This window comes from Pelecanus crispus, chromosome Z (assembly GCF_030463565.1).
Source record: "Pelecanus crispus isolate bPelCri1 chromosome Z, bPelCri1.pri, whole genome shotgun sequence".
NCBI lineage: Eukaryota > Metazoa > Chordata > Aves > Pelecaniformes > Pelecanidae > Pelecanus > Pelecanus crispus.
Genome location: NC_134676.1, coordinates 4,759,779 through 4,784,087, shown reverse-complemented (window position 1 = coordinate 4,784,087; position 24,309 = coordinate 4,759,779). Strand labels below are relative to the sequence as shown.

The 24,309-nt window shown below is 44.6% G+C and overlaps 1 protein-coding gene across 1 annotated transcript in view; it reads right to left on the bottom strand.

Moving 5' to 3' along the window:
* The window catches only part of LOXHD1 (lipoxygenase homology PLAT domains 1), a 155,214-nt gene extending 136,644 nt beyond the window's left edge, over positions 1–18,570 (bottom strand). The window contains exons 1-2 of the mRNA XM_075726325.1: positions 18,366–18,570; positions 554–668 (exon numbers count right to left, since the gene is read on the bottom strand). Of these exons, the coding sequence (XP_075582440.1) occupies positions 554–668; positions 18,366–18,570 (320 nt within the window). The remainder of the gene's footprint in view (positions 1–553; positions 669–18,365) is intronic.
* Positions 18,571–24,309: the final 5,739 nt, after the last annotated feature.

Here is a 24,309-nt window from a genome sequence, read left to right as displayed (position 1 = left end):
ATATAGCAGATAGGATGGAAACAGCCTAAATTAGGAAACAGCTTAAATTCTTCCATTTCTGCTTGCCTCAGATTTCCCATGGCTGGGTGTGGGTGGGTACCCATCAACATTACTTCAAACCCACTGAGTTATTCTTCAGAAACATTCAAGGACAGTTATCTCTCTGTACCTGACTTAGCATGGAGACCTCAGTGGGATTTAGGCATGAGAACATGGCCCATCATGCCCACTCCAAAAAGTGATGAATATTCTCAGCTCCTAAATTGGGAGCTCCTAATTTAAGCTTTAAGAAAAGCAAGTATCCCCACACCTTGCAAGTGTGAGCCTTACATAATACGGATCTGAACATACATTACCAGAAAGGAATGCAGGTTTGCAAGGGATTTGGTAAGAAATATGCAACAGCAAAAATGCAGATTTCCCTGGAGATCTTGAAATACCTTTTAGATTTATTCCCTCTGCATCCATCAGCACATACTACGTTTCATCAAAATGCAATAAAAGTTACTGAAGAAAAGGCCTCAAAGATACAGATTTCTTTCCAGATACTCACTTGCTTGTGAGATGAGTCTTGGGAGTAATCCCAAGCTCTCCAAACAGAGTAACAAAGACGTTGGCATCAGTTCCTGCTCCCCGGACATCTCCTGTCACTGTCACCACCTCGTAAACTGTGGAAGGAGAAAAGAAAGATCAGGACAAGGGAAGAAATCCCTCACCCTATACATTATAGGTCCAAGTCATCCCCAAACCTGAGCTGAAATACAGACCCCAGAGATGGATCTCTGCACCCACCATCAAAACAAACCCAATTTTTGGACAGGGCACGATCACTGCTAAGGATCAACACAACTGGTGAAAATCATCACATCAAACTGAAACTGCTGGAGATGCTTCACGTGGGCAGAGAGGGATTGAGTTAGGACAGATTTTGCTGAAAATAAAACACTTTGTGAACACATCGCCTCCCCTACCATAATGCATGTGCATGTATTACATATAACAGATGAATATATATGAAGAGTTAGAGTAAAGCTGTTGAGCCATTTTTCATTTATGCACATGTCAACTCAATGCACGCTTTTCTGTTTGCTCTGATAATATATTTGAATGAAGCTGAGAATCACTACAGCCAGAAAGTTTGCATTTCAGTTGTTCTGGAGACTTTACTAAAGACAAAATGGTAAATCATGAGGAGAATAAGGTAGGAAAATGCTTAAATTAGAGTCTCAAAGCTCTATCAATTTATTTATCTTTCCAAGCAGTAGATTGAGTAGTGACTTTATTACCAGACATCGATATCTTCTTGGGAGATACACAAGTTAAAAAGAGTTTTTTAGTCAAATGGACAAAGGCCTCACAAGACCCAATGGCCAGAAGGTAAAGCTAGATAAATTCAAATTACAGTCACGCATTTCTTAAGCAGGATGATGAGTGAAGCTTGAACAAGAGTTAAGGCTTGAAAACAGGTTACCTTTCTGAAGGACATCTTGGTTGGCTCAGTAGAGAAAGAATTGGAAGAAATTATAAAGCTTTGCCTATGGCCAGATCAAGCATCCTGATGGACCTTTTTGGCTTTAGATCACATGATGGTCATTAGCTAATAACAATATTTCCAGCTCAGACCCATAAGCTGGAGGAAAGGCTAAACCTTTATCATTTCATCTTACACAGCCTGACTGCTCAGGGTGTGATTTCTCAGAACTAATGCTGGAAAAACATCCTTCTTCATGGTGCATCAGAACTGTTACATATTTTGTCAGTGCCCACCTTTATCTCAGTACATCACATATATATTCAAAAGAGGTAAAAACCATATTGGGACTCTGAGCATCAAATGTTTTTCCCCACTAACACTCTTCCCTCAAAGCATCACGGAGAAGAAATTAAATCAACATTTTAACTGAAAAGCATGGAGACCGAGTGTTAGAGCAAAACCCAGGCCACTCATGTAAAACTGATTAGAAACTACTTCTCATTTCCAGCAGCGTTATTGCACTGAGACAGAAAAAAAATACCATAATATTTTCCTAACCTCACCTTTCCATGAATGTAAATAGGACAGGAAAGGGACATTATTATAATAAATACAGGAAGTTATGATCTGTGCTCGGATAAATTTGAAGAATCCCTTGGCTTGGTGTATTTCATTTATGGGCTCAAAGGAAGAAGAGATTTCTTTGCAAAAAAGAACGTATGAAATCCACAGCTTGCGTATGAGTAATATGTATGAACGATGTTTTCATTTCACCTTCCTCCTGTTAGCATTCACACATGCCAACGGGAGATGCTTGGCATAGCACGGGGAGACAGACAACATCCTTGCATTAGCCATTAACAGGAGGAAGGCTCATAATCCACCCTGCCCCAGTGATTCACCACTGATCGCTTCATGGTTTTCAGCGCTGTATTGACTCTGCTTCGGAGACAGAGAGCTTACGTCATTAAGTTATAATATTGCTGCACTCGTTTATAGCAGCTTTATAAGTCTGGCCATCTCAAAGCATATTGCAACTTAACTGTACCACGGAAGTACTTATCACTGTCAGAGCACCCTGCAGGCATTGCCAAAGTGGCAATTACAGCTGAGCATCCGTCTGCAAGCTTTCATTCGGGAAAAGGGCCTTTAACGCATTGTCCCCCCTCTCCCCACAGAGGCTCAGCAAAATTTGGTCCCGTTCCTGTTTTCAGGGGGTGAGGTCAAGTTGTGCCCAGCTTTGTGCTGGCAGACACATGGCTGAAGGCATTTTTCCTGTGAAAAGGAAGAAAAAAAGTCATCACAACACTCTGTAAGTTCCCAGAGACCTTTCAAAAGCTCAGGCAGGTTTTCTAGTGAGGTGTTTTTTTACTGCTAGAGAAGTGCTAGGACTTATATGCGGCAGGCAGAGCCTGTCATGTAACATCTGCCTGTGCTACATCAAGTGAAACCCATTCCTGAACCGGTCTGCTGCACCTCTGTGGGTATTGACGTCACCTCATCTATACATCTAACCTTAATTTCCTTACAGAAGATGTAAGTCAGACTGATCTCCTTCCACTTTTCAACTCCTAACAAATGAGATGACCAAATACAAGGAAATTAAATGTCTAAGACAACACTATCAACAAGCCACAATATTCCCCCCCACCCTTAACAATCAAACCCCTTCTCTAATTCCCACAATAGGAGTCTCACAGTTGCAAGAAAACACGAGCCATGAGTACGTACAAATTTGCGCTTTAGGTTCACAACCCCACATTCAGCCTCCGTGCACTGCAGCGAGCAGGCAGCGCATGGATGAACAGTTTTTACCAGGACAGATGTGCTGAGCCCTGCCTGAGTAGCCCATGTCATTACTGAGCAGACACTGTGGTTAGCGCCGTTTTAATTAACTTTGCATAGAGGGACAGGAGGGGCTGGGTTGGTGACACCAGCATGTCCCTGCATTTGACACGTGCCATGGCGCACCCCTGGAAGGGGAAAGGAGCCCTGCCACTCCTTCTCCAGCACTGCAGCTGTGCAGCCAGCTGTGCAAGTAAACGATGTCGCAGCTTTCCAGTGATGTCATGGATGCAGGGACTACGATATCCTTTGCAGGAAGAAAATAAAAGTTTAACACTGATATTGATGCTAGCTCTTTCTGGAAAAGGTACCTGGAGACAAACACAGCTTATTCAGCCATTTCCTTTGAAGGCATGAAAGTTCAGCAGTCTGGATCCAGGATTGTTTCTTTTCTTTGCATTTCTTTTATTTTTCATCAGCCACTGACAGCTGATGGGTGTCATCTTTGCTGGGAGCATCTTTGCAGCTTGAGGACCCAGCAGGCAGAAGAGGATACAGTGCTGTGGGCGCAGCATTTTCTACCCCAGGCCCCTTCGCTGGGAACAGTGTCCATGATATAAGACAACAGGAACTGTAGGCTAGTGACATTTCTTAACTGCCCCAGGAGTTTGCTCCCCAATAATATTGGATGTTCTGGCTTTGAGAGAACATGTCCAACCTTAGCAAATCCCAAGCATAAACATCTTGTACTTTATGATTTGGGACAATAAAGCCAAATTAGCCAAAAAGCTCGAAATTGGATTTCTGTGGAAGTCACACTTCTAACCAAGGGTGGAATCTGGGCTAGAAAGACCAATTTTGCTACTTCAGTGCCCCAGCTGTGAAGGAGAAGATTAAGAAAATACAGAAGTATCTCAAGTATCATATCTGTTTCATCATGCAAGCTAGGTCTTCCTTTCCCACCAAGTTCCTCTCTTTCTTTTTGGATGTTCTCATGGAATTTCCCATCTTCTCATTTTGAGTCCCCATTTTTCAAACCCCTCTCCACCACTCAAGAGATCCCAATTGCATACTGAGGATCCACCTCCATCACTGCTGTAAATATTCTTAGGATCATGGGCATTAATGCTCACCAAAGATTTGCCTCAATGGTGCAAAAATGCCAGCCCTTAAAACCCCTCCATTGGCAGAAAATACCTACTCAAATTCTCCAGAATCTCCCAACTCATTTTTAGCAGGGGCAGTGTGTAAGTAAGTTTGGCCACCTGTTTATTCGCTTTTCTTATCTTTCACCTGCATCAGTTACACAGGGAATATGTGCTTATTGCCAGGCAAAGTTTAAAAAAAAAAAAAATCCATCCAGTTAATATTGTCAAATAGAAGGGTAAAAAAACAAAACAAAACAAACCAACAACCAACCCACAATAAAACTGTAATATTTCTTTGCAAAGTAATGAAATACAGTTTGCTATTTTCCTATACTTTGACACTGATGCTCATAGTCAGTTCAAGTTTTCTTTCAGGCTGTTGCTCGGTCCAGCAGCTAAAGCCAAATTATAGCAAAGTTTTTCAAGATAGAATCAGGTTTTGGTATAGCACTCCAGATTTGGCTATATCCTACTATTTAGGCAACTTCTCAATAGAAAGAATCACTGAATGCAAATAAAGAGAGCATCCGCAGGGATTTTATGGTCACCCTTAAAGTTTCCAAGTGCATCCACAAAGTCTCCCTCTTCCCTCACTAATTTATGGGATGTCACTATGTAGCAGCTTTGCTTTTAGCTGTCTGACATCACTGAGAGTTACAGTGGGGAACCTTTAAGCTCCTCAAAGAGATCTGCTCCCATAATGGAGTTTAGGAGGGCTGGTTCAACCCGATTGACATCTCCTCCACAGAGTCAGCTGAGACCAGTCCTAAGCAAACACTGCAATGGTTTACCAGCTGCACACCTCAAGAGTTTCTAGTTTTCCCAGTCTTGGTCAGCAGGACTTGAAACATGAACTGTCTTCAGAGCTTTGCAATAACTTTTGGCTTCCATGATGTGAAAAACAACTCTTTGTATGTATTCCTGCTGGTCTTACACATTGAGAAGTACTTTGGCAGAGCTCTCTTAGCCTCTCCATGGATGGATGGCTTTGTACCCACCATACGCCTATTTCTTTCTTGGTCAAATATAAGGTGTAAACCACGACACTGCCATGTCCCCCTGTCAAATATCGGCATCGGTCTTCCACATCCCTTCAAACATGCACAGGATGGCCCAAATGTCCATGCCTCTTCACCCAAGCTGCTGCTTGGTTCAGGTCATTAAGCCAGTGGTCAGGTCATTAAGCCAGTGTTAAGATGCTCCTGCCCATCTGTGCTACTCCTTAAAGCTTTTGCTACCAGTGTTGGCTGAGTTCATCATGCACCATGAGGAGAGGAGCCCCAAAGAGATGTCGCAAAAGCAAAAGGGAGAGTACTGGATCCCAGTTTGAACATTGTCTTGCTCTGTGGGCCAGTGCTCCCAGGAAGACACCTACATTTAGGTGTTTTTAATCGGCAAACAATCTCATCCCCAAGGCCAAGCTGAATCTATTCTGAGCACCCAGAACATGGCCAAGTTACAGTAATCTACAGGGCCAGTATGGGAATGCTTGACTTTCAAGCCAGTCTCCAAATCTTGCTCTTCTCCCAATGGGCTAGACAGAGTCAATACAAAGCTTTTAATACAGCCACTGATACAGACTCTTTTGTTCCAAGTATTATCTCAAATGAGTGGAATTTGGTTCACTTATCTCATCTGTTAGATATTGAATCCCCAGCTGACTCCCCTGTTCAGCTATCTGGCACAAAGACTTCGGAAACCAGTGAAAGTTTCACCAAGCTAAGCAGAACAGGTTTGCTATGGACTGCAAACCTATTACTACTTTTCATGGGCATTTACAAGCTCAATAAAGGAAATAATAGACACTAGTTTCTTTGTTGAAAATAAGCATTCAAAAATGGTCATTTCAAGCACAAGATATAGACAGCATAAAATCAGTATCAAGTTACATTGCAGCATCACTGGAAGAATTTACATCCATTTCCCTGTCTTGCAAAAAGCTGATACTATAAACCCATCCATTCAATGGCCAGAGTAGAGAAATACTTGCTTCAAAACAGTTGCTAAAATTGTTGTAAAGCTGTAAAGACTGACAAGTGGAGACTGAGATCCTCTAGCTAAGAGTATGCAAAATTCCCTTAGCTCCACAAGGAAGGAATATCATCAGGGCAGAACAGTGCTTTGGCTCATAAATTTAGGTTTTTCTGACTCCAACAACACAGGACTGCTTAGCACCAGTTATGGCAGTGACTGCAGGTCCCTTCAGGTCATGTTCTCGTACAGTGAATATGGAGAACTGAGCTGGAGCTCATGATGGAAAGATGGGGAGAATCTTTTTAGCAAGGCCTGCTGTGACAGGACAAGGAGTAATGGATTTAAACGAAAGAAGGATAGATTTAGACTGGATATAAGGAAGAAATATTTTACAATGAGGGTGGTGAAGCACAGGAACATGTTTCCCAGAGAGGTATTGGAGGCCCCATCCCTGGAAACATTCAAGGTCAGGTTGGACGGGGCTCTGAGCACCCTGATCCAGTTGAAGATGTCCCTGCTCACTGCAGGGGGCTTGGGCTAGATCATCTCTAGAGGTCCCTTCCAACCCAAACTATTCTGTGATTCTATGGTGCCTAACTGTTGTCTAGCAAGAGTGGCCCTTGGTAGAAAAAAATTAAGGGTTATGCCACAAGAATGATTAAACAGGTGGAATAAGACTGCAAAGCTAGTGAGGAATCGTCAAAGAATTTGGGTAAAGAAGAGGGAAAGCAGAAACCAGAGCTGAGCCATGCTATGAGCATGGGCAGGGAAACAAAGGGGGTGAAAGCTCCAAGGTGGCTGCAGACATGAAACCTCCCAGCATGCACAGAAGCACCGGTGTCCTGGAGGCAGCCTGCCACCTTCCAGTATCTCTGCCTTTTACTCCTCTCTCAGCTGATCTATTACATCATACACCACACCCATGGCAAACCTCATCTCCCTCATCACTACCTGCTTCCTCAAAGATCCACAAACCCACACCTCCAGACTGCATGCACAAGGTGAGCAAGAACTAAACCCTTCTACACCAAAGCAGTGGAAGAAAACAGCAAGATGCTGCCTTCATGGCCTCATGCTGCGTCAGGGGAGGTTTAGATTGGATAGTAGGAAAAATTTCGCCATGGAAAGGGTAGTCAAGCATTGGAACAGGCTGCCCAGAGAGGGGGTGGAGTCACCATCCCTGGAAGTGTTCAAAAAACGGGTAGGCGTGGCACTTTGGGACATGGTTTAGTGGGCATGGGGGTGTTGGGTTGATGGTTGGACTGATGATCTTAGAGATCCTTTCCAACCTTAATGATTCCTAGGTTTTACTTTCATTAAAAATAATCCAGCCACCAAGCCAGGAAACATGAAATTACTACTCTCCCCTGAATTGGTTTATTGGTGGCCTTGGTAGTGTAGGTTAATGGTTGGACTGGATGATCTTAAAGGTCTTTTCCAGGCTAAACGATTCAATGATTCTATGATTCATCTTGAATATAAACTCAAACCAACACAAATTTATTTGAAGCTGTGGCTATCAGAGCTACCTTCAGATGCATCTGTTTAGCAGGATGCATTTACCTCAGCAGCGGTAATGGTTGTTTGCACTTCACCGTATTTCCCGTTGGGAATTTAATGATTATTCTCAATATTCGCGTCATGTTGATTCATGCAAAGCACCAATCGCTCTGGCTTCTACTGAAGCACTTCAGTGTATGTTTGTCTTGGAGCACCTGAAAAGTACCTTGATATTTATGCAAAATACTTGGAAGTTTTTAAGGGTCTGTGCTGACTGTTACAGCTTGTGCTTGCAAAACGATGCTTTATGCACATGAACACACCACTTAAATACTTACTATGGTGACAGTTCTATCAAGACCATCCTTTACCCACCATGAAGATGGGCCTTTGAAATCAGCGCTTGTTTGTTTTTATCAAGCCACTATTTGAGCAATAATCTCTTGTCATACACAAAATGAGTCAAATTCTCTCATTCACTCTGGAGCAAATCCTGACTAACTCCATTGACTTGAGCACAATGACTTTGGATTCATATTGGCAAAACTGTGAACAGATTTGGGCCTCACACGCTATGAGAGATTGCTTGCTCTTTATATGCTTTATCGAAAGCAGCTTTTGAGTCTGGCATGGATGCCAAATTAATTATTCAAAGCAAAAGAGAGGGGTTTTTTCCACTACTATTTGGACTGTCTGCACACTGTTACACATTTTGTTATTCACAGATTATATAAAGAATTGCAGAATTAATAGTATCTTGCATTTTGAGACACTTCACAGACATGAATTAGGAAAGTTTCCTCCAAACTTACCGCTAGTAAACACAGAGAGCATTATCTTGAGCTCTGAAACACCATTTTTCTGTTAATATATAAATCCAACCCTGAATACTATCCCGTCTGTTTCCACAGGCAGAGTAGTTGTGGTTTGGAGTTTGTTTTACTTCATCAGCTATTGCAAAATCAACATTTCATTCTCGTGCACCGCAGGAAACCAAACTCGATTCATCTGGTGCTCCAGCTATCAGTTAAAAGTGCTTTTTCATTGGCACCACCAGAAAAACCATCTCAGTTCTTTGTTGGAACAGCAAAGTAGAATTAGCTTAGCAATCAACATCTTGTTATTCAAAATTAAATTGCGCTGGAGGAAAACTGTGCCTCAGGGGAGAGAAACATTTTTGAAAAAAACCTGTTCCATTTCTTTCATTATCTTTCAGAGACAGGGAGGGCCTGCCAGGACATGGGTGTCTCTGAATCACAACTGTGGACAACAACATTACTGTCCAATGGGAAGTGTAAAATGCAGCATGGGTAAAATATGATAAAGATTTTACCTGCAACATTGAGCAAGCAAAGTCTGCGGTAGAGTAATCTATCCGCAGAACGCAATTGGAAGTAACGCCCTGCTGTCTGTTACTTCATCCCAAGACCAGATTCAAGTAAGAGCCCCACTTTCTTCTAGTTGTCTAGGCAGCAGAACAACCAAGACCAAAGAAAGATGCTCTCTTTGCTGCCAGCTCTGACCCCTCCCCCAATGCCCAGGGAGCAGGAAGAGCAATTTCACCAACAATCATTTTTTTGTTGACCCCCCAGCATCCTTGATCTGGAGACATTGCAGGTGTTGGATGCTGGATGTGCCCTGACAGGTCATTTGTCCCAATTTGTTTCTGGGGTTCCCCAGAACCATTCAGCTAGGGTTCACTGTTCAGCCGAGTTGTTTTTGCAGAGAAAAACACACCGACAGTGACATGTTTTGAAACCACTTAGCCTGAGGCAGTGAATCCAGCAGGATCACGGTCAGGAGTCAACAGCTGGCAAAACCACCAGCAGGTGAGGACCAGATGATGCCACAAGCAGGGATGGTCAGCCCATGGTGGGCACACCATCTGCAAACAAGAGGGTGACACTGCACCCTTGGCAGGTATCGGCTGAGGAACCAGCACCTTTTGCTCCCAAGACCCAATTTCCAGCTGCATTTCAGGTTGATGTTTGGCATAAGCAGGGACTGATACCTGTCACAAGCTCATTACAAGTTATGAGTGTTACCTATATTTACATGCACATTGTTAGATGTCATTATGAATTAATCGTAACTCTCCAACTTAATAATTCATGGACAGTTACTACTATCCAAACAGCACCTTAAAAAAAATTAAAAAAAAAAAAAAAAATATAACCTATGGCCTTCCCACATCCTACCTCTTCCTTCTTTACAAATATCCCCTGATTAATACTTACAGCTCACAGAGGAAGTCTGATAGAAATACTACTATGATACAGACGTATAAAATGGAGGCCACCAAACTGATGTGGAAAAATACAACAGACCTGAACATTAGGGGGTGAAGTGCCGAAAAGACCAACAGTTTCCAACAGCCACATCCAGTTACAGCAATGATGAACAACTACTTTGTGACACATGTCCAGTGAGTCTTGTAGTGCATGTAAATTCATTAACAAAGCCACAATTATTATTTTCAGTCTGTTTTTAACTGTTGCCACTCAGGTGTTTGTGACATTGTGTTGCACAGCAGTGTCCAGCAAGGAAAAAAAAACCAAAGGCAGAATGGAAACCGCTCTGACAATGCCTGGGGCAATATCTGCACCCGCAAGGCACTGAGAACAAGTATTTGTTGGAGCAGCAATAGTCAGCCAAGAGGAGGCCTTAAGCAGACAAAAAGTATGTTACAAGCTTATCTGGAAGTAACATCCCAGTTGCATCTTCGACAGCTGACACAGAACCCCCCAGGAAATCATAGCATCTCAGCAGCGGTCAGAGGCTCTTGATACCAACCCTACTGCAAGTCTCTGCTTTCCTGGGGCTCAGATGGATAAGCCACCTCACCTGAAGCTGTGGGGATTGACCTAAGCTGCAATAAAAAACTGTTTTGCCCTGGTTCCCCCTCTGTGCTTAGTCCCTTATAGCTCAGTACGATTTTCTGCCCAGGCTTTCCATCCAGATGGAGGCAATTCTGCTGTTTTGGCCGACCAGTATTCAGCTACTCGTCCAAATACCCAGGGACAGGATGATAAACAGCTTCACAGAGAGCCCAGAAGATGTATATTTAGCGAACTATAAATGGGAACAAAACTCATGATCCTTAAAATACCAATGCAGCCCTGAAACTGGGAATTCGATGCACCAGTGGAGGGAATTGCTGTAGTTGTGAGCAAAAGCAGATCCTCAGTTTTCTTTCTGCAACCAGAGAATGAAAAACTACCCAGGCAAATCTTGGATTTTTCTAAAAACACAAGAATCTTGCTTCATTTCTTAAGGATTAAAAAAAAAGGAAAAGGAAAAAAAAAAAAGACAAACCTTCTTGAATTAGTCCAATGTAATCAAGTTCTAGTCCTGCATCCTCTAAAGGTCACCTTGCTCAGCAGGGACACCTTGCCCTCCACCTCAGATGTTACACATCATTAAATCCAGGCTGATGGGACAGACAGATTCAGGAGAACACATCTAGAATTGAATACATTAACCTGCATTTAACATCTGATTCTCAGGGAAATCCTGTTCCGTTTCTCTTCAGGAACTCTCAGATATTTTCTTTTAAAGTCCAAAACCGAAACATTCAGTCTAAAAAGTAGCCACAGACAATCAAGGATATAAAACTAAACTTGCCATTCCATTTGGATTTAAGTATTTTGGGTGTGAGGAGAGCAGCAAAGCTGGAACACTGCAGCCCTCATGGGTGTGGGTTTTACCGGCATCGGCCGGCACATCATCTGCACATCAGCTGCGCCATGTGTTTGGCAGCCTGGCACCTACTGCTATTCCTCGATGCCGTTTGTGGTGCTGCCAGCTGGGCTGAGGCATCCCAAATGGATCGTGTGTGCGTAACAAGGATGGCTTTTGCATATGCTTGGGGCTGCTGGCTCCTGCCCGGGGAGGGGGAGAGGTGTGGGGTACCCAAGCACTCACTCGCCCCAGCCCTGTGCCTGCACTTGCTGAGCACACACCTGCAAATGAAGGGAGACACCTGCAAGGGCCTAAACCTTCAGATAGCAGCAAGGGCTTGCTCTACAAGGTTTATTTTTACTCTCATCTGCTTTACGATACTGATTGTCCATACCAATGACCAGCAGCAGCCCTGCTGCAGGTCAACCGCCAACCATGGAGGTCAAAGACGAAGAGCCACTGTGCTTCCTTGCAAAGCCCCATCTGCAGCATTTTAACGACTCATTTCCAATTTGCAAGACCCCATTTCAGCATGACACCTCCAGGCGACTTTAACTCTCCAGTGGGACTACACAGGTAGTGGGGAGTGTCTAATAGCCAGGCCAAAGATTTTTCAGTGCCTACATAAAAATACTAGCAAGTGCTCCTGCAACGTAATCAACATTTTAAGATCACAATTAGTTTAGTATTTGCTTGTTCTGTCACACAAGCTGATAGTTCCTGGTTACACACTCATCTAACAAACTCTAAAAGTGATGTAAACTTTTCAAAATTCTTATTTCATGCAGTCATTTGTAACTGTGGAAAATGCTGAGATGCAAGCAGGTAAGATCCACCACATCTCCAAGGCAGGTGCAGCAGCACCTTCGCTCGGTAGCATGCTTTGCATGTCCCACTGGATCATAAGACATAAAATTGCCAGTGGTACAAAACTCTTCTCTGAATGTTTCATGCCTAAAACCAAAGCTCATTTTAGCAGTAAGGAGAAAAAAAAAAAAAAAAAAAAAAAGGTCATCTTCCAAAGAGGAGTCCTTGTTTCTTCTGATCTGGAATATTAATCAAAGCCTCAGTTTGGGAAGATCAGTGGGTGCAGGGTGCAAACGAGGTGATTTTGCAACGGATGATCATCTATCATAAAAGTATGTGATACATCTCTCCAGTGCTGTATATAGCACAGGGAGAGAGCTAGTGACCACACGGCACTTGCCCTCCTTCTTCATTCTGCTAAATTACATTAAACAGGACTTAGCAATCAACTCTGCGTGTCCTGAATGCTTTGTGTGAGTAACCCTTTGCCACAGTTGCTAAAGGAACATGATGTGATAAATGTAACACAATAATGGCGCACATCAAAAGAAATGATGAGCAGCTTGTATATCTGTTTACAAATCAACAGTGGCCATTTCCCTCCTCCCATCACCATTTGAGACAATGTGTTAAGAAAAACATGCATTTCTTGAGTAGCTTTCCTCATTTTATAATTATTATCAGCACTGCCAAGATCACTAGAGTCCAGCTTCACCCCTTTTTGCAATACGGACAAACCAGCAGCGTTTCATACAAAGTGCTCAGCATCTGTCCCTGGAAGAGATGACTGCAGCCTCAAAGTGCTGCATCTCCTGGGAGCTAATCCAAGCTTTGCTCCCCTGCATGGGAGTGTACATTTCCCATGGAACTCCATAGTGTCTTTATCATCACGAGTCATCTAAGCTCTCCTAGCCATGTCCTGTCATGCAGACCTGCCATTTAAGAGACTGCATGTATGGAAGTGCCTTATTCTTCTTCCTCTGTGAAACAGTCCTGGGAACCTTGGCCCTGGAGATGGTGTCCAAGTGAGCATAGTGCAGCAGGTCTGACTACACGCTACAGAAAAACTTCCAAGAGACAAGGAAAACCCACTAGAGGATTTGTTTCCCTTTAAAGGGAAGATACCCACTTCTTACTATCCAGATCTGAAACTCAGCAGGAAAAAAAAGAGGGGAGAAAAGAAAAAAAAAGAGGATTTTATCATCAATAGGACCCCCAAAAGATTGTTTTCCTCTGAAATGAGATATGCCTCTTGGTGAGCTACAGCTATGCAAAGAGGGAAGCCCCAAGATCTCCTGAGTCAGCAGCACTTTACCATGACACAGTACAGGAGGGAGCTTTCCACCATCTGCCACAAGCCCATGGGTGTCTCAGGGCTGGAGTCACCAAGCCAGCAGCTACCAGCTCAGCCAGATGGAAGACTCAGTTAATGGCATAAAAGCAAGTTTGGAGAAGGAAACACTTTCTTTCTTCCTACCAACCCAGAGATATCCATGGCTTTGGCAGAAGGGACCTAGAAAACAGATAGTGACACTTGGGCCCTTCCTTCATGGTTCTCTGACCCCAAACCTGAGCAGAAGGTTAAATAACTGTGCCAGCCTCCCTCTTCCCTATCACAGACAAGATTCAAGATACAAAGAGAAAGGTATGGAGAAAGAAAGAGATTGAGTTCCTGCAAAGGGCTGGTGTCAGGTCTTGGACATCCGCTCTGAACCTCAGGTAGCTGGTGCCTATAGAAGCTTTAATGATGGTTTAGGCAGCCAGGGTGCTATATGACCAGTCTCCAGATACTTACTGCACTTCAAATCTACTGATTCCACCAATTAAGTTTACATTACACAGTGTGCCCTGTTTGCACTATTATTGGCAATTCAAGATCATAGAATGGTTTGGGTTGGAAAGGACCATTAAAGATCAACTATTCCAACACCACCCTTGTAGTAAAAAATTTCCTCCTTATGTCCAATCTAAACCTGCTGTCTTTCAGTTTAAAACCATTGCCCCTTGCCATGTCACTACAGGCCTTGGTAAAAAGTCTCTCTCCACCTTTCTTATAAGCCCCCTTTAAGTATTGAAAGGCTGCAATAAGGTCTCCCCAGAGCCTTACATACTGTACTGTAGAAGTAACTTTGAAAATACTTACTAATAAATAACTAATCTCATTAACACCAGGATCACAGGAATGGACAACAGCTGCAATTTAGTTAAAAATGCCAGCTATCTCTGTTATAATTTTCTCAGATACACTATCACCCCGTCACTTGATATCTGTTGTTTTCCTGTCCCCAGGAGCTGGATTTGCCTTGTTCTTCAGTCATCAATCGAATGTGATGGGGGATCCCTTCTCCTGTTTGCTAATACAATAAGATAAAGAGGACATCACATGACACAAGCACCATCGACTCCCTGCTTATAAAACATTTACAACATCTCTCTTTTCCTTTTACAGCAAAAGGAATCACAGTTTGTGAACTGAAATATATCTCTACTGAATATTCACCAGTACCAAAGGCAGCTGACATCCCCAAAGGTGCTGGGAGACTTTTTGCAGAGGTTACACATTTCTCAAGAGCCTGACCAACAACAGTCACTTCACTCAATGGTCCTTTGGAAGAAAAGCAGTGGTGGCCTCTGGCTAAGTCACACCAAAAAAATCTGCTGTTTTGAATCAAAATAGGAAGAGCAGCAGCACAGTGCATGGCAGAGGGAATAGCTGAAACTCAAGCAAGAGGACAGGGCAGTTAGAGTTTGCTCCTGAGCTTTTGCTTTTTAGTGCCCAATGGCCCAGTAGCAGGTTTTCAGTGGTGGAAAACCTCAGTGGTTCATTGATTGCATATGTCTTACCCAACATCCTTCTCTCCCTTGCCCTCTCTTTCTTCTTTCACATACGTGTGCACTCACTTCCATAAATATCTGGAAATTGAGGGTGCAAAATACTGAGACACAGCTCAAGAAGGAGAGTCCACAATCCAAGGGAGCAACCAGTGGTTCACCCTTGGGACTTTTGGCCACGTGATGAGTTTCTTGGAGGTCCTGGGGCTGTCATGGTAGTAAGTGTTGCAAGTTTTGGACCAAGTTTTTTAATTTCTGATAGGGACTGTAAGGATCAAGCCCCTGCTGAATTCATTCCCCAATGTTTCAGCCACAAGCTATTACCTTCCCTGCAGAAACTGTGGTCTTCTGCTTAGTTTCTCAACAAAGAGATTATTACAAACATTTGCTGGAACTTCTCCTTTTGAAGTGTAACAGTTATTGTTCTGCTACTACACAAAAATTGTGGTATGAGGGGAGACAACCTCTCTCCCCCTAAAGAGCCATCACAAACAAAGTAGGTTATGTGCATGGCCTATATACAGTGTGTATGGGAGAGCCTCCCTTCTCCTGCATTAGAGCAGTTGAATAATTTTTCTTTTCCCAGTACAGCCATATAGCACCATTACAGATGTCATAAGTCATAGTTAACCTCTAACCACACCTCAAGCGTGAGACGCTTTACAAGATTCCTTAGGCATGCTCGGTTCTCTAAATTGCCACATACAAGATGTGTTATTACTCTAATTAACTGATGGGGAAACCACAGTGCTGAGAGGTTAAGTGTCTTGCCCCAGTCACGCTGAGATCCAGTTGCACAGGTGGCCAGTGTCACCCCTCAGCAGTCCATTACCTCTTTGCTGCCCACCTCTCTGATAAGGAGATAACCTCGCTGTGCTTGAGAGCATCCTCCTACATATCAAGGAGGTTTTTTTTAATCATGGAGCTACACCACAGGTCTTTGGGGCTCGCCTTGCAGTTTCCTCACTTCTCTGCCACAGCACTGCAGGTTTGCTGGGGATAGGATTACTAGCTGCCACCCAACAGATAAAATGCTAAAGCACAGTCTTTTCCCACAAGCTGTCTAGATATTGCCAGGCTGATGGTCACAATCCTTCTCCAGACCATGGCCTTCTAATGAAACTGAGTGCATCATAGAATCATAGAATGCTCTGGGTGGGAAGGGACCTTTAGAGCCCACCCAGCCCAACCCCCCTGCAGGGAGCAGGGACAGCTTTAACCAGAGCAGGGTGCTCAGAGCCCCGTCCAACCTGACCTGGGAGGTTGCCAGGGATGGGGCATCTCCCACCTCTCTGGGCAACCTGTGCCAGTGCTTCACCACCCTCACTGTAAAAAATTTCTTTCTAATGTCTATTCTAAATCTATTCTTCTTTAGTTTAAATCCATTATTCCTTGTCCTGTCACAACAGGCCTTGCTAAAAAGATTCTCCCCATCTTTCCTGTAGGCCGACTTTAAGTATTGGAAGGTCGCAATAAGGTCTCCCCGCAGCCTTCTCTTCTCCAGGCTGAACAATCCCAACTCTCTCAGCCTGGCCTCACAGGAGAGGTGCTCCAGCCCTCGGATCATTTTGGTGGCCCTCCTCTGGACCCGCTCCAACAGGTCCATGTCCTTCTTGTGCTGAGGGCCCCAGAGCTGGACGCAGTACTCCAGGTGAGGTCTCACCAGAGCAGAGCAGAGGGGCAGAATCACCTCCCTCAACCTGCTGCCCACGATTCTTTTGATGCAGTCCAGGATACGGTTGGCTTTCTGGGCTGTAAGCGCACATTGCCGGCTCATGTCCAGCTTTTCATCCCCCAGTACCCCCAAGTCCTTCTCCGCAGGGCTGCTCTCAATCTCTTCATCCCCCAACCTGTACTGATATCGGAGGTTGCCCCGTCCCAGGGGCAGGACCTTGCCCTTGGCCTTGTTGAACCTCATGAGGTTCACACAGGCCCACCTCTCATCTAAAACCTAGAGTCACTGCACAGCTCAGAATGCATTGAACTAAAGTACCCTGTGCATATAAAACAAGTGGATTATTTATTATTAAGGTTTAGAGACAACTAGCAATATTTCCACAGCCTATTTGGTTGCTTACAACAGCCAGAGAGATGGTGTGCTGGACCTCCTGCTTCTACATCAATCCTAAGCATCCCACTGCCTGCTCATCTGATTGCTGAAATCACCAGCATGCTCCTGCTGCATATGCTTGAGCAGGACTGTGCATCTTTGCTATGTATCCTGCTTACACCAGGGGAGTTACCAGAGAATACCAGGTTGGAATGGACCTCAAGGATCATCTGGTCCAACCTTTCTTGGCAGAAGTATGATCTAGACAAGATGGCCCAGCACCCTGTCCAGCTGAATCTTAAAAGTGTCCAATGTTGGGGAATCTACCATTTCCCTGGGGAGATTGTTCTCATTGTGAAAAATTTTCCTCTTGTGTCCAATCAGAATCTCCCCAGGAGTAACTTGTACCCATTACCCCTCGTCTTTTCCATGTGACTCCTCGTAAAAAAGGAGTCTCCATCTTCTTCGTAGCTACCCTTTAAATACTGGAACATGGTGCTAAGGTCTCCCCAAAGCCTTCTTTTCTAAAGGCTGAACAAAGCCAGTTCTCTCAGCCTTTCCTCATATGGCAGGCTTCCCAGTCCTTGGATCATCTTTGTGGCCCTTCTCTGGACCCTCTCCAGCCTGTCCACATCTGATAATTGCAGCTCCTGAATGGCACCACAATGCAAACATTAATTAGGGGAATGTAATTACAGCAGTACCATGCACAGGGCAAAGTGACTTCATAAACTGAAAAGCTAATACAGACACAATCTGTCAGTGCCACCTCACACAGTAAAAATTCTTATTTGATTAGAAATATTCCCCGCATAGGAAAGACAAGTGCCTGCCCCCCAGGAAGGGTCCCGAGATGGGCATCTGCAGGGCCAACAGCATAACTGCCTGCTCAAGAGGGGAGATGAGAAACGATGGATCTGACCTTTTTTTTTGTTGTACTCATCTTCTGTTGCATTGGAGGAGTCCGAATGATAGTCCCGAAGCTCCTGTTCGTACATCTCCAAAAAATTCTCATCCGTCTTTCCTTTCTTGGACTTGTCACCTTTTTTCTTCTTCTTTTCTTTGCCTTTTTTCTTCTTTTTCTTTCTGCACTCATAGTCATCCTCATCCTCACTGCTATAGTCTCTTCGCTTGTTTTTTTTCTTTTTCTTTTTCTTCACTTCCCCATCATTCTCTGAGTCCTTGGACCTTGATTTCTTTTTGCTTTTTTTCTCCTGGCTTTCATCTTCCCCATCTTCCTCAACTACCTCCTCAACTACCTCTTCCACTGCCTCCTCTTCCTCCTCTTCTACTTTGTTCTTTTTGGTCTTTTCTTTCATGTCATTGTTTTTCACCCCTACCCTTTTAACAATGCTCTATGATTCTCTTAACCTGACTTCTACTACCTACCCTGGCTCCTTTACCAATTGCCAAAGTCCTTTTAGTCCTCCTCTTCCTGCCTAGGGCTGGGCTGCCCTCATTTCGCAGTGTCCTTCCTCCTCCCCGGCTCAGTGTAGGTATGTCCTGGAGTCCCTTGTCCTTCTCAGCCCACGGGTGCCAACAGCTCACCTCCTTCTGACTCTTCCTGCCTTCCTTCACCTCCTTGACTGAGGCATCTTCCTCTCTCTTTTGTCTCTCCTGGTCTTCGGGTTTTCTCCTTTTCGTTATTATTATTTATTCATTGGTCTGTGCTGAGAACTTTCTCTTTTTTTCAAAGCTGCCTCAGCTCAGGGTCAGTTGACAATCTAGGTCTACAGTATCAGGATGTGCCAATCAAAGTTGTAGCTCCCTGGAAAAATCGGTCAGATGAGGGCACATGGTCAAGTTGCTTCTTGTCCTTCACATGCCAGCTCAGGACAGGATAAAACAGAGGCATTTGTCCTCCTCATAACATGTAGCAGCTTCAGAAACCTCATGAAAAATTACTTAGTGCTATCCAGTCATGTGGTTATAAGACAGATGGGCAGGTGAAAAAGGAGACCCACCAAGCAACCATATCGTGCTGGTCTGCATTTCCTCTCCATTATTCATGGTATCAGGATCGCCTTACTGATAACAAAGGTCTCAACTTTACGTGGATTTTTTTTTTCTTTTTTTTTTTTTTTTTGGACCAGCCAGGCTAGTGACCAGGAAAAACAAACACCTCCAGGACCTCTGTCTGGAGACCTTCAGCATCAGCAACACACTCCTGCATCCAGCTCCTCCAGCCCCCAGTTACTGTGCTGCACCTCCAACCAAATGAAAAATCAACACTCAGTAAATAAATACAACAGTCAGAAGACGACACTGAATGCACTTTACACAAGGTGCCCTTATAACAGCCCATCTTGGCCAACCAAAGAGAAATAAAACTTAGATTAATAACTGAGCACAAGCACAAATATACCAATCTGACAGCTCTAATGGGCAAATATTGAGGCGAGGGAGGTGGAGGATGGGAAAAATAAATGAAGTAACAGCATAGTTGGAAGGACACCACAGCATGAATCATGCCCAGCACCCAGCTTGTGCCCAGGGATGTCAGCATGGGGCTCACCTAACATCTAGTACATTCAACAGCGGTTTCAATCCCATGCCCAGACGTAGATATGCCAGCAGGAGATAGGAAGGGATTGAGGGTCCTTCGATCTCTCTCTTCCCACCTGAGCCACCAGCGCAAGCCGTGGTCGAAGCTCCATGACTGTAAGTGTACAGCCCCAACTGCTCAGCCTGGGTTGGCATCCAGCCCTGCAGAGGCTCTGGCAGGCTCTCGTGGCAGGTAAGGGAAGGACAAACACCATGAGACTGGGCTAATCTCAGCTGCAGTCAGGAGCAGATGATTTAAAGTCTGACTGCGAAGAGGAAGAGAAAAGAAGAAAAATGATTTCTTTGTATTCAAAGGTGTTGTTATGGGTTGTCACAGAAAATGAAGTTTAATTAAAAATTGTGATATGGAAAACCATACTGAATTTTTCTGGTGTAGCTCAAGCGCACGTAAACCAAGCAGGGCGCTCTGCCTGGCACTAAATCACACTAATGGAAGAAACAAGAGCTGAATTTATGGCAGGGCTGTAGGCTGATGATACAGAGCCTTCTGCTACCACCCACCCTGCCTGTGGGATAACTCGGCCCACAGCTTCCTCAAATGATGAATTAAGTGCAATTTGCTTGATGGTATGCTGCCCAAGTTAATGATACTGGAAGTATTGGTAAGTCAGGGGGTTTGGCCATGCTAAGTCTTTAATGCACATGATTTAAAATTCTTCCTAGATAAACTTGGGGGTTTCCAGCAGCCAGTCTGGAAGGGGGGATGGCATCAGCGGCAGGTCATCAGGAACACGAGGGACAGATGTTTCGACAGCAGGATGTGCAGCGGCATTGCCCCAGGCAGGAGCAGACAGGGAGCACCAGGCCCAGAGGATTCAGGGTTGGTAAGGGTCTGTCCCACCCTCCTTAGCAGGTGTTTGGCACCAGTCTCCAACAATTTCATGTGAATAATAATTTTAAAAAAGCACTGTATTTTTTACGGTCTCGGTTGCTGAATGGAAATCTTTCTATTAAGTATCATAAAGTAAATTATTCAGGGACAGCTTCCAAGTAGGTTACAGCACAGGTTCAGGATGAAACACAAGAATGGCTTTTCCAAGGTCTTAAAATCATAAAGAAAAAAAATAATCACTGTCCTTCTTTACGATACAGCTCTCACTTGCCAAAATCCTGGGACATCAGCACCACAAGACCTGCACTGTGCCTGAAATCCCCTGTTTACTTTTAGGCCTTTATTTTCTGGAAAGCAGCAGAAAGGCACATAGCACATCTCTGCATGGCACTTCTGGGAGCCAGCACGGGACGGTTGGCTCAGCAGGCACTGGGGGCACACTGCTCCGAAGGGATCCATCCAGGCACGTGGATGTTGCCAGCCCGGAAGAGCTTGGGGATCCTGCAGAGATATTTGCTGATGCAGCACATTTTCTCAGACAGATTCTTTGCAGTGAGCTACATTCATAACTGTTGCCCTTCCCCACTCTGGGAGAGCCATCAGTCTGCAGCAGAAATTGCAGGCACAAACATTTCAGCTTGAAGCTGGGAGCTGGATTTAGGTTTCGGCTGTAGAAAAGCCAGCCCTTTCCTCCAAAAAACAATTCCCACAGAACAGAACAAACACACACCTTCAGAAAAAGAAAAAATCATGGGATCTCTCAGAAAAGCAAAGCTCATCTTTGTTATGCTTTCACAAGGTAAACACTTCATCACACCGAGTCCCTGACTGAGTTCTGCTGCTCTGAACGGCTCCAGCTCTATGCAGCAAAATGCTGACAGCATCAACATCTAAGGCCAAAAGGCAGCATTACAATTACTCAGGACAAGTCATCCAGTGCAAGGTTGGTCCCTTCTGGTCCAAAATTAGTTTTCCTAATATCTGCTTACCCCCACCCCCGTAGTAAGTCACCTGCCTTTGACAGCAGATGGGATAGAAGAAATGCCTTTCCGCCCCGCCCCGCACCGAGAGATTCAGTTTTACGATGCTCAGGGCACCTCTGGAAGCAGCGTCAGGCTGATGCAGCCCCAGCGAGGGCTGAGGCCGTGCACCGGTCCCAGCTACGCTCGCAGAGATACCCCAGTTAATGAGTCACGTGTCAGGAAGAAACATCAGAGGCACTGAAGGCACCGAAGGCACCGGTGGGACACCACGGTAGCTGCCCCAGTGAGAACCACCCCTCTGAGCTACCTTGCACTTCACTTTCTCCCAGTGCAGCAGCACAGGACCTCAGGTATAAGCCAAAAAAAAAAAAAAAAAATCACTCCTATCCAACGGGCTAAAGTGACAGGGGAGACGAGATACTTACCATGTCTCATTCAAACTTCGCTCCGTACACTTCCTTCGTCTGTTGTTCTAATTAAAAAGAAATGTGCCGAGAACACTCCAGCGCGCTTTTGTTCTTTTCGTGAATAACAGCTGGGAGAAGAACAATGGGGTTTATTGGTGCATAAAGAACTACCGGGAAAGCAACCAAGCTATTGGTGAGAACCATTAGTTAAAACTGTCAACAGTATTTATATGGGTCTGTATTCTTATCCTGCATTCAGCAAGAGATTCCCCAAAATCCTCCCTCCCAAAAAGACTTGGGCCTGAACCCACCAGAGCACCTTGAGCCCAGAGTGACTTCTTGAATTATAACGGATTTGGTGGAGTACAAGAGGTCAGAATTTGGCTCTTTGAGGTCCTAACTCACCTGTAACCTTTTTTTCCTGGGCTGCTAAAAGCTGTACAATGCTTGACCTGGAATTATCCCATTAATAATAGCAATGGGATTATTATTAATAATTATTAGGTAGATATCAGGCAAGGCATGAACACACCTTTTCTTCAGTTCATTCCCTTCTATCCCTTTCCTCTTTTGCACTTACTACCATGAATTCCAGATGTCCTGTACCCAGGCATGATGCAACACAGCTGACATATCCCAAAGAAACATTTGTTCTAGTCTCCTTCCCAAGGAGGATGCAGTGAAGCCTCTTGTCAGGAGAGGTTATTTTTCAATACATGCTGCTCTGCACTTCTGGCTAGAGAAATCTGTAATCCTCATTGCACAGTCTGGGGGCAATTTAAAGAAAAAAAATTGGTGTCTGCATTCCTGGTATGTATTTGGATGCTCTTCTGGTGACCAACACACCCCATGGAGATGAGGGTAAAGAAACTGGCTGTCAAGGACAGACAGCAAGACATAGGCAAAGCAGTTTTCCAGATGTTTTATGAACCAGGTGTTTGAGTCTGCCTCTCCTACTGCTCCTGTGGGGCTCAGGTTGGGGTATAATCCAGAAAAAAAAGGGCATCCTTGAACTCCAGCTGAATTACCACAGGTAGCAGAGCTTCAGGGGGCTTTGAAGCACGCGATGCTCTGCCCAGGGCACCTGCCAGCCCCTGGGGCACAGCAGGGCAGGCAGGGTTGGCAGCCACTGCCTCAGCTTTAGTATTGCAGGATTTCATTTTTTTTCTATGCGTATACTTGGCAGTAGGGCAGGATCTACCCCCATCTCTGAACAGTTTCTTGAAAATACTCCCTGCAGCCCAGCACGCCATATAGTTACGATATATGTATACACACAGTCCATCTCGTTCAGAAAATAAATGTATTTAATGCCACAGAAATAAATACCAAAGGATTCCTTTAATGGGCCCATTTCGTTTCTCTCCCATGTACATGAGTAACGCACAAGATTACACCAGGCTGGGCAGAGGAGGTGCTGGGGGAGCCGCTTGCCAGTGTTGCAGCAGCAGTCATTACAGATTTAATCAGACCTCACGGTGCCTACTAAGAGCTTTTGCTTTTTCTTCCAGCTCCGGTTGACTACTCATTACTTTTTTTTTTTTATTTTTTTTAACGCAAATAACAAAATCTGCATCTGCACTGCAATCCCATCAGCCCAAGAGCTCAGCAAGAGGCGGTTGGGGATACTGGGATACAGAGTCCGATCCATCTCAAAGACAGGCTGGAAAGGTTTTAATATGTCCATGGGCTCCAGTGGGAGCTCACTGCCTTCAAGTGTATGGGCATGAGGGCCTCTGCTGGTAAAATGGGGTTTAGCCAAGAGAAATATTTCCTTAGCAAATGCTATCAGAGATGCTAAGTGTCCCACAAGGAGATGAGCAGCAGTCCCTGGTCCCCAGGAGCTGCAGGAGTCCATCAGCAGGGACACACTCATAGACCCCGAGCCTTCAAAAGCCTCAAAACAGCAGCTCCTGTAAGCATCTCAAACTCAGGACTGGGGAAACTGCTTTACTCAAGCTCGTAAGAAAAAGTCTTGAAAACAAGAATAAAGCACGAGGTCTCTTAACAGAATTTGCCCTTTTTTATACCAGCTCTTTCAAGAACAGATGATTGAAGTTGGGGGCCTTAAATCCATGTCAAGATAGGGATTTGTGTGACTCTTCCACAACGCAGAAGGAAGTCTCTGCTATTGCCTGAACAAGCAGGCACCAGAGCACAGACCCCACCAGCATCCTTGGCACCTCCCGGAGCTCACCTGCACCTCCTAGGACACAGCCACGCAGGCATTAAACATCACTTACCCACTTTCAGGTGCCAGAGGAGCTGCAG